At 42.0% G+C, this 17,232-nt stretch overlaps 1 protein-coding gene across 1 annotated transcript; it reads right to left on the bottom strand.

Moving 5' to 3' along the window:
• Positions 1-368: 368 nt before the first annotated feature.
• chrna1 (cholinergic receptor, nicotinic, alpha 1 (muscle)) lies at positions 369-12,882 on the bottom strand. Its single transcript, XM_030441814.1, has 10 exons — positions 12,613-12,882; positions 7,049-7,191; positions 4,915-4,959; positions 4,237-4,346; positions 3,930-4,125; positions 3,604-3,841; positions 3,258-3,481; positions 3,050-3,164; positions 2,740-2,864; positions 369-1,819 (listed from the first exon to the last, which is right to left on the bottom strand). Exons 1-10 carry the CDS (start codon positions 12,665-12,667, stop codon positions 1,691-1,693), a joined length of 1,380 nt encoding a protein of 459 aa, XP_030297674.1. The 5' UTR covers positions 12,668-12,882; the 3' UTR covers positions 369-1,690.
• Positions 12,883-17,232: the final 4,350 nt, after the last annotated feature.

Below are 17,232 nucleotides of genomic sequence, written 5' to 3' on the forward strand. Positions count from 1 at the left end.
AAAAAAGTGATATGACCCCCTAAAAAATGAAATCACTACTTGATTAAAAGGACTCTATTTAACAACTTGTAGCAATTTAAATGTATTAATCGCTTTTTTTATTGGCAAAATGTGAGCTGATTGTAACGTGGCATGAGAAATTAGACATTCCTCGTCTCTGTTGCCTATACAAGCATGTGGACCATTTCTTTAAATTGTTTAATGCTGCTGGATTTCTTTGGAAAGGACTCGGGTCAGAATTCCTGCAACAGTCTAAAGTGTCTGTCTCCACTCCGCTAACAACAAGACAACACACACAACAAAAGCTCCACAGAATGGAACTTAATGCAATAATCATCAATAAACAACAAGAAATAAATAAAATGTCATTAAACAAAGGATCAATGACCTTTATTCTTCACTCCATTTCACATCTACACAACTGCAAATATAAAAAAAACTCACTCTTTCTTCATCAGGAATCACAGTTGCAAAATAAATCAAGTTGCCCTCAGCTGGTTGCTGTTGACCAGGTCGGCAACACCGCACCTGTGATATTATTGCCATGTAAATGTCATGGAATTTTTTTCACATCCATTGCTTAACAAAGTTCCTCTCTATGCCACTGTTCGCATTAATAAATCTACATAAAACACACAATCCTTTTCAGCTTTAATCCCGCGACACCGAAACGATCAACATTTGTTTGTTGCCTTTGTCGTCTCTACATTCACTGGTAACTTTACCTTCAACGCACCTGTTGTTTATAGGTTTTTTTTTTTTTACACATTTTCACTGAAAAATACACAGATTATTTTGAAAAGCAGCAAATAATTCAAAACTTTTTAACCACAGTCCTTCAGTGTGGTTGAAAATAATTTAACAACAGAGTTAAGAGGAATATAAACATCTCCGCTAACCCACGAACGTTTGCAGAATTCACAACCATAAAAAATAATCGAGACTTTGAGAAGATAAACGAGTGTCAGGCAAAACAAAGCAATAAAACTTCCGGGCGGGGGGGAAAAACATCTTGCCTGCACTCCAAGTCAACTTAAGCTCAGCCAATGGAACTGCTAATTAAATTGCATTAAATTGTGTTTGCATTAAAAATACAACTAAATTAGTTGGTCTTGTTTTGAGCTAGCTGAACTAATCGCCCTCCCTCACCTGTAACACCCATGATGGGTTTTCTACACAGACATTCACTCTGAGCTGAAGCCCTCGACTGACCTACAGTAATGGGATTTTCTGTTAATATAAAATATTTTTTCTAATAATGTAGCATTCACTCTCAGCACAGTGGACATGCAAACCTTCTCAGGGTTTTTTTTTTCTGTTTTAATATTTAATCAAGCTGCCAAAAGACAAAAACAAATCAATTATTACTGTCACGGTGTTCCACGCGGTAGGACTAAAAATACACTCATCGAGCCCACCGGAGTGAATTACAGCAATAAAAACCTGTAGAAAAACAACTACAACAATAGAAAACATTGTTAGTGACAACAGTAGCTTCAAGTATGACCCGTCAAGATCACAAATGCACAAACTTCACAGCGTTTACAAGTCGAACTGCGTCTGTTTGCGCGTGAGAGACCGAGGGAGGAGAGAGCGAACACAACCTGAACCAGTCCGGTGATGAAACTCCTCTGACGCATCTCCCCAAGTGAGAGAAAAAACCACAACGACTCCCTCGTGGGTCGGGCCTCTACAGCGTGTTGAGCTCGATGAGTCTCCCAGCGAAGACGGCGAGCGTCCCGATGATGCACACGGCCATGAACACGCAGAGCAGGATGTGGTCCAGAACCATGGCGACGAACTTCCACTCCTCCGCTGCCTGGAACACGATGAGACGAGAGAGCGGGAAGGTCACCTTTAAGCACCTGTTACTTTGGATGTACATCAATGGTTCAACGCTGATGTCATGAGTCATTCTGTCTCTCCTCTCCTTAATAAAGTCACGGTTGATTTATATTTGATTTTGCTGCTTTATATTACTTCAAGCAGACACACAATGCTTGACATTATGGTGAATTATCAATGGATAGAACTGCCAACACCGAAGAGGTTCTGCTTTTGGTCCCATTTGAGCGTCTCGTTAGCGTGATATTTTAGTTATTAGCCGATGGGACTCTGCTTTCACCGCAAACTTGCATGCAAACTCAACACTGTTGTTGCCTCAAAGTCTGTTGATAATGTAAGTTAATTTTTGAAGTTTTTGAAGCTAAAATTCTGGCAAAATCTTACATACTGCTCCTCTAAAGGAATAGTTTGAGGTTTGGGGAAATATGGTTACGAGAAGATCGTTCCTACACTTCCAAATACATTTAAGATGTAGCTGGTTATCTTAGCTTAGCACAAGGACTAAAGGTTTAAAAGAATCTCCCTTTCAGCACCTCTAAAGCTAATTCACACGTTATTTTGTTAGTTTATTCTTTACTGAAATCAAATATTCTGTACAAGTTGCAGTTGTATCGTAGATTATGTGCTGGATTATTTTTTCACTGGATGGAGTGACTTCCTGGATTTGCGGCTGACAGGAAACTTCACTGCTGCTCATCAGAAAGTCACTGACAAATTTTGCTATTATGATCACTTAAACACAGTAAAAAGAAAAGAACTTTTAACTCATGATTTGATGAATTATTCTCATTTTCTGATGCAGATAGCGAAGCATCTGAGAGCAGATCCAGAAGATCCAGATGAAGATGAATTTTGGATTTAATATTCATATCCATGCAGGTGTTTGTGTCTTACATTGTTGGATTCCTCGTCTGACTTCATGGTCTCTGCGATGTACTTCACCCCTTCAATGGCGCTGCGGACGTCAGGGTTTTTAGCGATGGGAGACTGGTAGGTGACGCTGGTGGGGTTGGGGTTACCTGCAGAGGAGAGAGAGAGCAGGGACAGGCTGTAGTCGTGGAGATGCGACATCCATCCTCTTTTCTTTCTGGGCTCACTTGGTATCATCTCTGTGACCGACTGCTGACATTAACTCTTTCTACCCAGAACGTGCACCACTTATTCCTGCTATGTCAAGATGTTTGTCGTTTAGCTGGAGCCTTGCCTGAGATGTCAGAGATGTCCATGTCAGTGGGGAACAACCTCTTCTGCCGGATCTCCTGACTGGGCCGCTTCATTGTCGAGAAGAACATCATGTTGGGAATGGTTTCGATGAAGACCTGAGAGGCAGACAGACGCAGATATTGATGTTTTTCACGAGTGATATGTATATATAAATGGTCACAGGCAGATAACACAAGCAAAACACGAACCTTGCGGATCCAGGGGGGCATGGTGTGCGTGCTGGGCGAGCGGTGGTGCGTGTTGATGACGATGACGGTGATGATGATGGACGCGATGACAAACACCATGGTGAAGAGCATGTATTTCCCAATGAGAGGAACAGCGCTGGAGGTGGAGGGGATCAGCTCCACAATAACCAGCAGGAAGACGGTGAGGGACAGCAGGACGGAGATGGAGAGAGTCATCTTTTCCCCTGGAGACACGGAGACGGACAGAGACGGACGTATTTACACCAAAAGTCTTGTTGCCAAACTTCAAATGTCTCCTTATATTGGTGTCACGTGGGGACAAATTAGCCCACAGGGATCTACGTACCGGAGTCAGTAGGCAGATAGAAGACCAGCCCGGTGAGAAAAGAGAACAGCATGCAGGGAATGATGACGTTGACGATGAAGTAGAGGGGCAGCCGCAGCATCAGGAAGTGATAGGTGATGTCCAGGTACGGCGTGTCGGGGCAGCAGGTGTAGTAAACCCAGTGTTTCCAGCTCCTGTAGTCCTTCAACACCCATTCGCCGGACTCCATGAAGTTACTGAGGTCAGGCCGGTCACTGTCCTAGACGACAGAAGAGAAGGAAATGATCCCTGCGATAGAAACGGGGTACCACAAAGGGGATAGAAGTGTTATAATCATCGACACTCACTGGGTTGATGACGACCAGCAGCCCATCGTACGTCCAGGTTCCCAGTTTCATGCTACAGTTCTGCAGGTCAAAGGGGAAATGGAGGACGATAATCTCACAGTAGCTCTTAAAGATGGCCGGAGGGTTCCACGTTATCATCCCCGTGTGCTCCAGCAGGACTTTAGTTTCATGGATGATGGCAAAGTCGCCGTCAGCACTGCAGAAGAGGAGGAGGAGGAGGAGGAGGAGGGACAGAGGAGAGGGTGACTGTGACAGCAACAGTGAGATGTTTGAGGACACACGAAGGAGACAGAAGACGTTTGTTTACTTGTTGTAGAGCACCAGGTCAGGTTTCCATATGTCGGTCGAAGGGACTCGGATCTTCCTGATGCCTCCGTAATCATCCGGATTCCACTTCAGGTTCACATCCAACCATTGCTGAGGGAAAGACAGGAAAACTTAAGATCAATGTTCTGCAAATGTACTGATACAACACGATGCAGTTGTTTCATTTCCATCTGAAAGAGGCTGATTTTAACTGCGTTAGTTGGCAGAACAAATACAAATAAGCATCCAACACGTGATTTCAAGATCTCAGTTAAATCACCGTCTCTTCATGAACAAATCAAGGCAGATGTTTAAAGGAGGAGCATTTATTCATGGTCGAATTTATGAGATATATCCCAGGTAATTGCACAGAATTTACTTAATGTATAACGAGAATACACACAACAGAATAATTGTGACAATCCAGGTAGTTGCAGGTGTCACAGGCCAAAACTTTGATGGCATTTAAAACGAGAAAATTAAGTTACATGAGCAGAAACTGTTTGGTGATAAAATCATCGACTGATACAAGCAAAGTTAAGCATATCTATAGAATTATTTACAGTAAAAAAAACACTGCATTTTAGTTTAAATTGTGTCACCTATTACTATTGTTATCAGGATTTCTATATAATTTACATGTTTTATTGTCTTTATGAATTCACCACACAACACTTACCTGTCTGAGACGGACGTTGCTGGTCACAATCTGGTTGACTTCATCCTGAGAGAAGACAGAAGACGGATAATTCACAGCAACATATCAAAAGTTCCTGTTACCCTTTAAAAAACAATATTTAAACCCCCTTTACTCGCCATTGACTTTTTAAATTCATTTTTTCGAACTTAAAATTAAAGGCTGGTGGATCAAAGGAACTTGTAGAAAAAAGTTTTCTGCGCCACATATATGGAGGCAACAAAGTTTTTGGAGACGAACACATTGGCCCTTAAATTTTAGGATAAAGGAATGTCTTCTTTAATCCAGCTTTGTTGTGTTCACTGTCGACAGCTTGTGCAAAACTCTGGATACTGAGCTCATTGACAGATTGTGGCTGAGTTCATAACAGTTTCTGCTTTTTGTCTTCACATTCACCCAAATTCTACCTGTTCTACATCAGGTTTGGATTATTTGGGCTGCCATGACATCACATTGGGGTTTACAAGCTTGTGACTTGCTGTCAGTATGTGACAGGTTCATAGAGGTAAACCTTGTTTGTTGAGTGAATTGCAGGTTAGCTGAGAGGTGTTGAACATTATCTTTCTCTTCACTTGGTCAGTAAATAGACGTTTTGATTGTCAGACTTGCCTTCTTTGTTTCAGTACCAAGGACAGTGACACTAGCTTTAGATTTGTTGATCCAAAGATCGATATGATTTTGTCTCTGATAAATAAATGTGATATATCTTACATGTATATTACTTATGACTTGTTAGCAGCCAGGTTGTTGCTAACCCACTGCTGCGCTGCTGCCTGGTGATTGCTACAGTCTGGCATGGAGAGTAATTTTTACTTTTTAGTCAACAACTTGTCTGCTGGATGGTTTATTTTGGACCACATAACGCAAATAGGATATTTCTTTAAGTTAGAATATTCATGAGAAATGGTTGTCTTTTTTCTTCATGTTAAAGGTGCATTATGTAAGATTTTTAGTTTACTACATTTATCAGCATAATGTGCTTCTAACAGCTTTGATGTGATGTCTAGCCGGCTCGTCCGTCCTGTAAAGTCGTCCGATTGAATAGTTCCTCCCTGTTCCACTTCCCGTCTCACCAATCTCTGCCCGAACCCACCGTGTCTTCACCCATTTCTTGCTAGATTCTCCGCCTGAAAACCTCCTCCAGCCGGCAATCCAAAGCTGCTGTGCGAGCAGCGTAAACCACACCAACACTCAGCGGGTGCTCTGAGCTCTCAGTCCGGGCAGAATCCGGCTAACTGAGCTAACACGGTTCCCCTGGTGATATGTTGCCCTCTTCTGTTTCCGGCATGAATTCAACAGTTGCCCGATTCTTACATATTGCACCTTTAAATGCAGAGAAAGCTCGATACTGTGAAGAACTTTTCAGGTTGTCTTCGTCGGACGCTCAATCGTGGCCATTTTTACAAATCGCCCAGTGAAGCGAGGTGAAGGCCCAGAGGGAGAGCTACAAACAGTGAGAGCATTTTTTTTTTAATTTGAAATGTGTTTTGTGTTGTGCTGCTTGTGTGTTTGGCCGCCGTGCCATCGAGCAACATACGGCCGCCGAGGAGATGTTTATGCCCCTGTTAGCTTGTTGCATTATGTGCTCATCGAGAGACAGTAGTTGAATCCAGGCGAGTTGTTGCTTCAGTCCTGCCTGTTTTGCAGTATGTTTGCATCATTTCGGCTGCCGTGCCATCACATGTTAGGAAGCCTTGTGACTTGCTGTCTGTGTGTGACAGGTGCGTTGCAATTAGATGAGAGATGTTGTAGAATCTGTTGTTATTTCACATTACTCGCGTTAGTGCGCAACACGTCACCCTTTCTGATTTGCCTGACATCGTTTTCAGACCTTCCTCACCTGCTTCAGTACCAAGGACAGTGACGGATGCAAAGCAGATTTATAGTTCTTGATGCACGTGTTGCTTTGTCTTGTTCTCTGATTGATTTGACTGTTTGCATGCATGTTTTGATGATGTCATTTGCTCCAACCTCAATTTGATTATTTGATATATTAAGCTTCAGATATGTGGGCAGCTTGGTGTCACACTCATGGTTGTTGCTGACCCTGTGATGTTGTGTTGGTTGGAGAGAAATCGAATTGCAACTGCCTCCAGGCTAAGAATCAACGGCTTACCACACTGATCAGCTGTATCAGTTGCAGTCCCACGGTGACCACTACCGCCTCGCTGAAGTGGTTAACAGGACGAACCACCTTGTTGTAACCAGTAAACAGAGTTTTCACCAGACTAGTCTCATCCGCCGAGCTGGATACTGGACCTGGGGCACACAGATCAACACAGAGAATCAGACTTTATTTTGTCAGACAGTCTCTGCTTGACGAGTCTCATCCTCCAAACACAAGCATGTCAGAGATCAGTCGGAGTGGGTGATTGATAGAAGAGGGAAGTAAATACTTGGGCTGTGTAGTTGGTGTGGAGTAATGAAAATATATGCTGTACACAAACTCGGGTTCACATTTTCATAACACATTTTATTTCAAGCTCACTTCGGCTGACGTACGCGGTCAGTGTGACACGTCTCCGTACCCAGCTGACGCCCATGTCCCCACAAATGTTATCGTACTGGAACTGAAATCACAGCTGAAGCGAGTGGGGAACTGTGATTCACGCGCCAAACATTTCCCTGGCTTACAACCAGCAACCCGAAACCCTTCAGAGCGACACAGGAAGAGAGGACGACAGGAAGGGGTTGGGAATTATCTCGATGAGAGAGAGGCAGGGACAGGCAGACAGAGAGACAGATCAACAGCAGCGAGTCGAGTGACTGGAATTCCATATTGGTGAAAAGCCGCTGCACTGAATGCCCCATGAGCTGTCTAAGCGCCGCGATCAAACCTGTTTCTCTATAAGTCCTTGGATCGAACCTAATCTGAGCGCTAAGAGGGAGTCGGGGAAAACCACCTTCCAGGCAATCCACTTGACATTAAGTCTGGATCACCCAGAGTTCAGAACAGTTAACCTGCAGTTAACACCCCCTCACAGCGAAGGTGTTTCCAGTTAACAGGCTTACTGGGTTTTTTTTAGACCGTGTCTTTATGAAGCCATAAATTATGATATATACAGATGGGATGCACAACATAGAAATATACCACAGCTTGAAGAAAAATCTAATAATTCAGTGATTCATTCTCTATTATTTTATGGAGGGACAAGAGAGGAGCTTTTGCTTGTCGGTTACATTCTGGCAGTTTGACAATCTTTGTTTATAAAGAAAAAGTTGGTGTTTTGTGTGGCGAGGATGGTTACTAACAAGGTGCCGACCACAATTAAGATGTTAAATTGAATATATTAAAAACAGAAGTAGATGACGGATGCATAAATAGTTGAAGTTTTAATTGCTTGTAGCGAATATTCATGATAATGCTCATAGAGTTGATGGTAAGATCAACTTCTTGATATAATTTTGACTCAGATATTTTCTCTGGCCTCTTTTTTTAAGTTTGCATACAATATTATGTCTTATCATCTCAATGTAATGTACTTAAATAAACGTATAAGTGGCACAAACTCTTTGGCTGGTAAAAAAAAAAAAATGCTTTGTTGGTGGATTTTGTTTTGGCCAGAGAGTCAAAAAGTTAATTTTGGAGGAGTTGGAAATGCAAGACTTTGAAAATTTTGATGAGTATCAGTCCAATCTTGATCCTGCCGTCATTACACTACAAGTGGACCGCTGCATCACCTTTTGTTCCCGTAATCGCAGTAAACACATCATGTAGTTTTGTCACAATATGACTCAGCAGATTAGCTTCGTGCTGCTAGCCAGGTTGTGACCCGTGTTGCATCCTTTGCATGTTATTTCTGGCATCCTGCTGGCGATCCACACTCAGCCTGAACTGAGCAGGCGAGGATCCTGTTTCATTTAGCCAGCAAGAGCAGAGGACACACACACACACACACACACACACACACACACACACACACACACACACACACACACAGAGTTTATCTTGGTTCCCTTTCAGGCCTTTTTTGGGATCTTTCTCAAACACGTTGAGGCTCAGTGTGGTGTTGTTGTGTACAGTGCCGATGTTCATTTCCCTGGCTGTCAGCCATTGTCTCTATCTGTCACTGGCTTCCTGCTCCCTGTCTGTTGTCCTGCGAGCACGCTTTGATCTGGCCACATACAAAAATAGAAAGGGAGAAGCGAGGCTGGCCACTTGGAGCTGTCAGTCACTGCCCACTGGACTCTAATTTCCGCATAAACCGCCACTGCGAAATAAAACAGCTGAACCGCTCTCCATTTTCCGCCACTTGCGAGCTGAAATGTAACAAAAGTGTGGCTGCGATGATTGTATCGAGTTCATGTCCATGAGGATGCGGGCGTGTGTCAGCTATTGTTCCGATGCCACTGGTATGACTCACATGACAGGCTGGAAAAAATGTTGTTGGGGAAAATGAAATGCTCCGGCTGAAGACGCATGTGAGCAGGGCTTTAAAAGGAAAAAAAATAGGTAGCCTGTCACCTTCAAATTGCCTCCTCTGTCTACTTTCCCAGTGACTCTTTGTAACCGTCAGAAAATGGGCACGAATTGTTGCATTTGAGTCAAAGTTGGCTGAATGGATACGATTGTTAGTTAGCTTACTCTGATCACAGTTTGTATCTGTGGTGACAGCCACACCTCATAATCAGAACACAAAACATCTTTGTCTGTTAAGGTTATCGTTAGTGAATAGATTAATTCCTCCTCCGACTCAATTAAAGGGCAGCTCCATCAATTTCATACATTTAAGTGAATTTACAGATTTGATGAAGTACTCCTGCATATGTAGGGGGAAACAAAAATGTATAAAACCGTTTCTGGCTCCAGAGAAGCTACATGCAATCTGATAAATTGTCTCCAGTGATGTCACTCAGAAGCTAAATAGCATTGTGGGTAATGTAGGCATCAGATTTCGTAAAAAGAAAGAAGAGAAGATTGTGTGAAATAAAGAACTGTCCAACAGTTTTATAGGAGTGCACTGTTAGACCAGTGGCTTTTCAAAACCTGGCATCTACATTACCCACAATGCAACTATCATGTCACTGAGTGACATCACTGGGCGATATTTATCAAATTATATGCCGCTTTCTCTTCAATCACAAAAGGCTTTATACTACTTTTTTCACATGTAAGCTAATACTCCCCATGACCTGAACACACAGTTAACTTTTTGTTTATACTTTGTAAAACAGGTAAAATTACCCTTTTAAATTCTCGTGTCTGTGTGATAATTAAACATTGGTGCAAAACAGAAAGCCACAAAATGAATCATGGCATGTTATTGTGTTTTGCAATGACACCAAGCCTGTATTTTTCTTGATTTCCCAGCTGCCGTTTCTGCAAGATTTAGTTTTATAGTGTTATCATCAATAGATTTAACCGGAGACAAAACAATCATGTTTTGACTGTTGAATAACCCGTTTGATATACTGACATACAAGATCCAAGCTAGTAAATATTTTTCAAAGAGGATGTGTAGCGACCGGCAATAAAGACCTTCAGATGATTTACCGAGCACCATTTTTATTGCACATCTGCAGTGATGCAGATAATGTCCAACTGGTGGCTCACAGGCCGCATCCATTCATCCTGACACACCACCTCTATCTGGCCATCTCATCAATTTGTCGCCACTATGTTGCATTTGCCAGCAACCAGATAGATCAGTGAATTAGAAAGGAAAAATAAAAGTAAATACGTGTGTTTCTTGTGCAGAATGCAGGATGTAGGAAGAACTAAATGATAAACACGAAACATTTGATGTGTTGAACATCAAAACCTGATCTGAAATCTAACAATTCAAACTCTGATCACAACTGCATGATATATCAGATAGAGTTCACTAAATCTGTTCTACCCTTATATCCTGGAACACAGTAAATCCTGCATATGAGCATAATATCCCTGCAAATATAATATTCTTAGGTTAAAGCCCTCTTAAGTGTACTAAAGTGCAGTGTGATCGACTAAGAGGACGCTGGGAAACCACACTGTCCTTGTTCCTTCTGCCTGATTTCATTTAAAGTTAATCTCAAGTCATATGTTCTCTTTGAGAGTCTGCCAAAAACCCTAATTCTTCACAGCGGGTATGAGTAGATCATGTAATTTGATGCGATTTAGGTGTTTTCAGTAATTGAAGTCCTCGTCTCTTTATTAGCTTTTTCGCCGCTCGCCAGATAAACCAGTCATGTTACGGTGTAATTACTGTCCTCCGTTTCAAAGCCGGAGTCTGAAAAACACGCGGTTACGAGCATTTAATTAATGTGTGAAGTGTGTTCATTTGCAGGAGTAAGTGGATGAGGATAAGACCACACACACTTTACGGGCAAAACATTTATTCAGATGATATAGAATATAATTGAAGAGAAGATAAAGAGAAGAAATATGGTTGTTAAAACCTGTAAACTGCTTCTCATTTTGACGAGGCAGCGGAGGCCTCTGGGTGTTAGGCTGCCCAATACTTTAAAGTTCAAAGGTTTAATCCTCCCAGGAGACGGCGTGTGCACCGTCAACCATGTGTACTGTCCAAGTGTCCTTGAACAAAGACCAACACACCCGCACCTACTCACCGATACACATAAATCACTCCTGAAGTGGACATCAGCGACGGTAAATGACTAAAATGTGAATGTGAATGTGGAGGAATGCTAACAATGCGGAGCCGCTTCTTTTAGGCTTCCTAAAGGACAAATACTAACAACACTGTCATCACCAGAGCTGATCACACAGAAGTCAACTGGATATTGATACAAACCCTTCATATCCGCGTATGTATAGATTTATCTGCCTGCTAATATTGTTTATACCATAGTAAGAATCCCTTTAATATCTCTGGTTGTGTGAGGACATTGAGCAGCTTTGATCAAAGGCTGTATTGGATTTTTGTGAGTTTTGTATCAGTGTGATGGAGCACTTTGATTTGCCAGGTATTGAATCTACTGAATTGGCCAGAAATAGACTCCTGTCTAGTTATTTTCTCCACAAACTGTTTCACAGTGTCTTTTTCTCTCCAGCAGATACTAAATAACAGCATTAATACAACAAAGTAAACATACGTCTACGATGATAGAGGATTCTAGTGTTCTCTGTGTCTTGTGTTGTGTCTCAGGCCATGTGTCTGGAAGCGTTCTCCTGTTTCTGAGCATGGCCACTTGACACATGAGTACAGTCTCTGGAGAGATCAGCACTTTATCCACACAGAACATGTATTTAGCAACAAGCAAAGTACTCTGCCTGAGTACTTGTACACAATCTTCACTGAAAATGCACCTGACAAGATAATGGATTTCCTCAAAAGCCCACTTTTATAGCTGTGTGTTAAATCTGGCATCTTTCTTCAGCCTTGTTTGCAGCTGTTTGTCTTTTTTTTCTATCCTCTTGGAGCTGTCTATAAGTACTTTACATCTAATGCAACTAAAAAAGTCAATACCGTGTTCGTGTGCACAGTTGAGAAGTTGTTATCTAAATAGTTGAAGTTGCTGGGATTGGATTTAGACTTGTAGAAACAGCAGGTGAATCCCCCTTTAAAAATGTTTTCGTCGAATCCCTGAAAAACACTTCTAACTGAACTTTATTGAGACATTTTCTCACGCTGCGCTGCTGCAGCAAGTTCCGAAAACGTAACCGAGATGGTTGAAATATCAAGACTCTCAAATTCACACACACAAATTGAACACACACGCACACGGAAGACTTACCGGCAAATACACAGAGAATCCATGCCAGCACGATCTGGACCATAGAGAGGTTCATATCTCCACCAGACGTTTATGAAAAAAAAACCCCACCCCTTAAATTTACAGCATCCGTTTAATAATGTGTTGTTAACCAGTTAACGGGCCGCGAGATAACTCATTCACTGACTTCACACAGAAGCAGACAGATGCACGAAAAGCTGCACCAGTCACTGTGGAGGTAAAGTGAGCGGTGGGAAGGTGGATCGGCCAGTAAGTGAGCTCTGGTTTCTTCTTTCCTCCTCCCCCAACCAACAACATCCCAACCTCTCAGCACACTTCAAGGCACAGCAGACAGCTGGTAGAGTGTGTGTGTGTGTGTGTGTGTGTGTGTGTGTGTGTTGAATATACACAAATCAACACTGCCATCATTTCTCACACACGTGGAAGTTTTTCTTGCGGTGATGACTCCAGTATAGCATGTTCTATCAGTGAGACAGAGAAGCTGAGGGCGGTGAACGGCATTGAGACACACCGCAAAGGGGACAAGAAGAAAGACAGGCAGGCAGACAGATGGGGGACAGCGTAGAGACAGACACAGGGAGGCAGACAGCTGAGAGCTGTCACTGACGGAATGAAAAGCATGTGCACACATGGTCCTTCCCTGCCACACACACACACACTGTGCCCACAGCCCTGCCAGCATGCGTCCCAGGACAGGAAAGCGTCCAGTGTGCATGTCGGTGTCGGACCGAACAGCTGACCAGTTATACATCTTCCAAAGACAACAAAGGTTTAAAGTTTCACCGAGGTTTTATGTATCACTTGTTTATTTTGTTCTCAGTCACACATTCACAATTTGTTGTTTTGAATATGCAGTTAAGAACGAAGTTAAAGGGAGACTGCACAACAAATGGAAACAACAACAAAAAACCCTACAATATGTCCTGATGCAATATCCTTTTATTAGTTTGTCATGCACATTTTTGAAAACAATGGTTGGTGATAGTTTATACAAATTGATTGACTGATCAAAAGACAAGTCGAGTTCAGTAGTAATAATAGATCCCTGCTGATCCCAACTGGCTCAGAATTGGATATACTGTCTTTGACGCTGTTCGGCTTGTCATGGCCGCTGATGCATAAAATCATCTCAGTCTGGACTCTGGCTGATTGATCGGTGCATTTCTATTTCTCAGTGCTTTAACTTTATGAGACATCCATGTCTAGTGAACTTTGTGTTGGCGAGCCTCCTTTTTTCTCTACATCCATTTAAATTCTTCTGCTTTTACTTGACATTAAACTGAAAATACTGTGGTTTTGACCCAGTTTAGGCTTTTGCAGCAGTTCTGAAATAGGTTACATTACCGGACGCTGACATGTTGTGGTTAGTTTGTAGTAAGTCACTCAGTTAAATCAGTTATTTGAATCAGCTGCTGCTTCCACTAGATGGCAGTACAAGACTGAGAACCAGCAGCGGTCACAGGGTTTGACGGCACTGTGGCCTATTCCAGGGTGGCTACGTTCATGGAATTTGTGTGTCTTTTGATCTGTTTGCCCTTTTTCTTCCTGTCAGTCTGGTGCTGTAAGGTTTACTTCTCTCTGCCGGTCTGTTTGCCACCAGTTGGTATCTCTTCCTCTCGGGTCTGCCTCCCTGCTCCCTTTCCTGGTTCTCTGTCGCTGTTCAGGGGGGGGACGCACACATCGACCTCCATTTTCGTCGTCTTTTCCCCCATCGTACAAGGAGCCAAAACCGAGACGGAGTAATAATAATAATAATAATAATAATAATAAGGAAATATGAAAGAAAGTCTTTGAGAAGAACGGTGTAAACTCATAACTCAAAATGTAATGGCACACAGAGATTTCATTATTTCCTTTCTCTGTTCTAAAATAATCCACGTTTCATCTGTATAACAAAAAAATATTGAAGATAATCCAGTGCACTGAGGTGCTGTCAATCAAAGACCTTGAATTACCAAATGTCCTTTTAAAAAAAAAAATCATTTCCTCACGGTGAGTGTCACATCTTTGAAATTGAAGATATCACACTCTGGCATAAAATTTAATTTTGTTGTTGATGAAAAATCTTATTCCGTCGAGGAAGGAAGCTTTTCCTGCATTCAGACATTCTGTTTTTGATCTGCTGGAGGTGCAGTTCAGAGATTACGCGTTCTGTACTTTTCTGTGTACGTCTTTAACTGCTAATCCTACTTGCAAATGAACAGACATGATTTAATATGTGACTGTATGCTTATTGAAATGTATTGAACGAGAGAATCCGATCCGCACGTTGGGCTCTAATTGGCAAAGACAAGATATAGGTTGGTGTGGAAAGAAGTTGGAAAGAAGTTGCAAAGTGTTGGTGTATCACAAGGGATTAATTTGCTCGTGCCGTGAGAGGAAGTGTCAGTGCAGGAGCTGTTCTGTGAGGATGACTCAAAGCAAGGTAAAGAAAACTTACTTTGTGCTTTGCTCCAAAGTATCATTGTGTTCTCGAGATGTTTCGGCCATGATTCGGGAGGTTTTGCTCTGTAAAAGATATACTTTGTGATTGCACGGTTGATACTTTGGGAAATCTTCCACATAAAGCAAATTTAAACCTCGTATTAACATCTGCTTTCAGCCCATCATGCAACTCTGCCCAAATATTGAAGAATATGTTGTAGACACTTAATTGAGGCAGACAACAAAGAAGTTTCCTGTATTGGACATTTTTAAACTGTATTTGTAATATTTGACATGTTTACTGTGAATCAGATGTCGTCTACTTACCAAAATTTGGTGTAATTTGTGAAATCAGATCCTTTAGACATGCTGGTACAAATGCCAAATTTACAAGAAGGCAAGAATGAGTTGAAACTTGCTGTAGCTGTTTTGCAAAATGTGCTTCTCGTCACCCAACAACTCTTAAAATCACAGGATTTGTAACGGAGTCCGTGGATGTTGGGGTTACGAGTTCGGTGCTTAGTTGAACCTGACAAACATCTGTTGCTAACGTTGGCAGGTGAAGAAAAAGGCCAAACGTTTACATTACAGTCGCTCACATGGAAGACAGACAGCGTGTGATCCATTCTTCTTCTTCTTCTTCTTCTTCTTCTTCTTCTTCTTTGTAGGACGTCAGTTGAGGAAGCGGTCCTTCAATGTGGACCTGACCACCGCTGAGTGATCAGATCAGGGCCATGGTGATACCAATGCCAGAACAGGGCCATACTCACATAGAAAAAAAGAGGATTGTCAGCCTTAAAGGGTTTAAAAACGTACTTTTATCTCTTTTAATTTACTTTCAGAAATGCAACGACTGCAAGGACGAAGGCGGCTTTTCACAGAGCAGAATGTGGCGGTACAGTTTAAGCCTTCGCTAGTCTGAACTGACAGTTATCCTTTATAAATACAGCTAACTGTCAAGGAAAAGGAACAGCCAAAGTAAATGAAGGATTTTATTTGGGCTGCATACAATTCTTACTTGAATGTTATACACTGGAGTCAAACTGCTACACTTTAATGTCTGCAATCTGATTACTGCCATCAGACTACTCATCTGAAAACACCTGAAAAGATTATCTTGGTTGAGATTGATTTGTTTTTTTGCTCTTAGGTACTATATTTACACTTGAAGCTGTAATCCAAGGACCCAAAAGAGTTCAATGACTACCTTGAAACTGATTTTTAATTGATTTGTAATATATCGAGATATAGGTTAGAAACCCAGTCTGGAACTCTGCAGAGGGAATAAGTGTAATATTTAACCCCATGCAGGATACCGAGAGATAAACTCTGAATGTTTTCAGATTTAAGAAAGAGCAGATTTCACCAGCTGGTTGAAAGATGTCTGGTAAAACGCTCACATTCCAGTGGGTGGAATCTGCGAAGACCAGACAGAAAGATGTTTAACACGTGTTCGCTGGAGATCTTCCCAGTTTGAAGTGTTTCGCGATGATTTATAGTGAAGTGTATGAGAAGGAATTAATTACTACGTGAATATGGAAAGTTAATAAAACACAGAAAGCAAAGAGAAAGGAGGAAAAAGGCTGACGTACGACGTACGATTTAAACCAAAAAGTAGCCTTTGGATCAAGTGAACGGCCTGCGTCCCCCTCAAATGATACTACATGTGGATATGTCCTCTTGAGAATTGAACGATGCATAGTTAAAGTGCAATAGAGAGCGCAAAAAAAGATGGAAGACAGATTACAGCGTCTTCCACGGAGTGTCTGTGAAGCCAGGAGAAATCTAAAGGCAAACGCTGTCTTGCTGATGGACACTTGAGCAGCAGCAGGTCGAACTCATGCTGTCAGGAGGAAATGGTGGGCTGCAGGGAGTGAAAGGAGCAGAGAAAGCTCGCTGGTGAAATGGAAACCGTTGTCATTGAGAGCAGCCAGCCCTGCTGTAGTGTCTTTGAGCAAAGCTTTGTATCTCTATCTCCCTCGGTGGTGTTAAGGACCTCTTTCTCCTCAATTCTAGGCCTATAAAAGTCTTAAATACGTCCATATTGTGCATATAGGTCTTAAATTACATTTAGTTAGGTCTTAAATATGTACGTTCATTTAACGCTGCCGTCGACGCCTTTTTTTTGTTGTTGTTTTTCTGTGTTTCGGAGAAATGTGTTGATGAGATTCACAGTCAGCTCCATGTGTTGTTCTT

The sequence above is a fragment of the Sparus aurata genome, chromosome 15 (genome assembly GCF_900880675.1).
Source record: "Sparus aurata chromosome 15, fSpaAur1.1, whole genome shotgun sequence".
In the NCBI taxonomy this organism is placed as follows: Eukaryota; Metazoa; Chordata; class Actinopteri; order Spariformes; family Sparidae; genus Sparus; species Sparus aurata.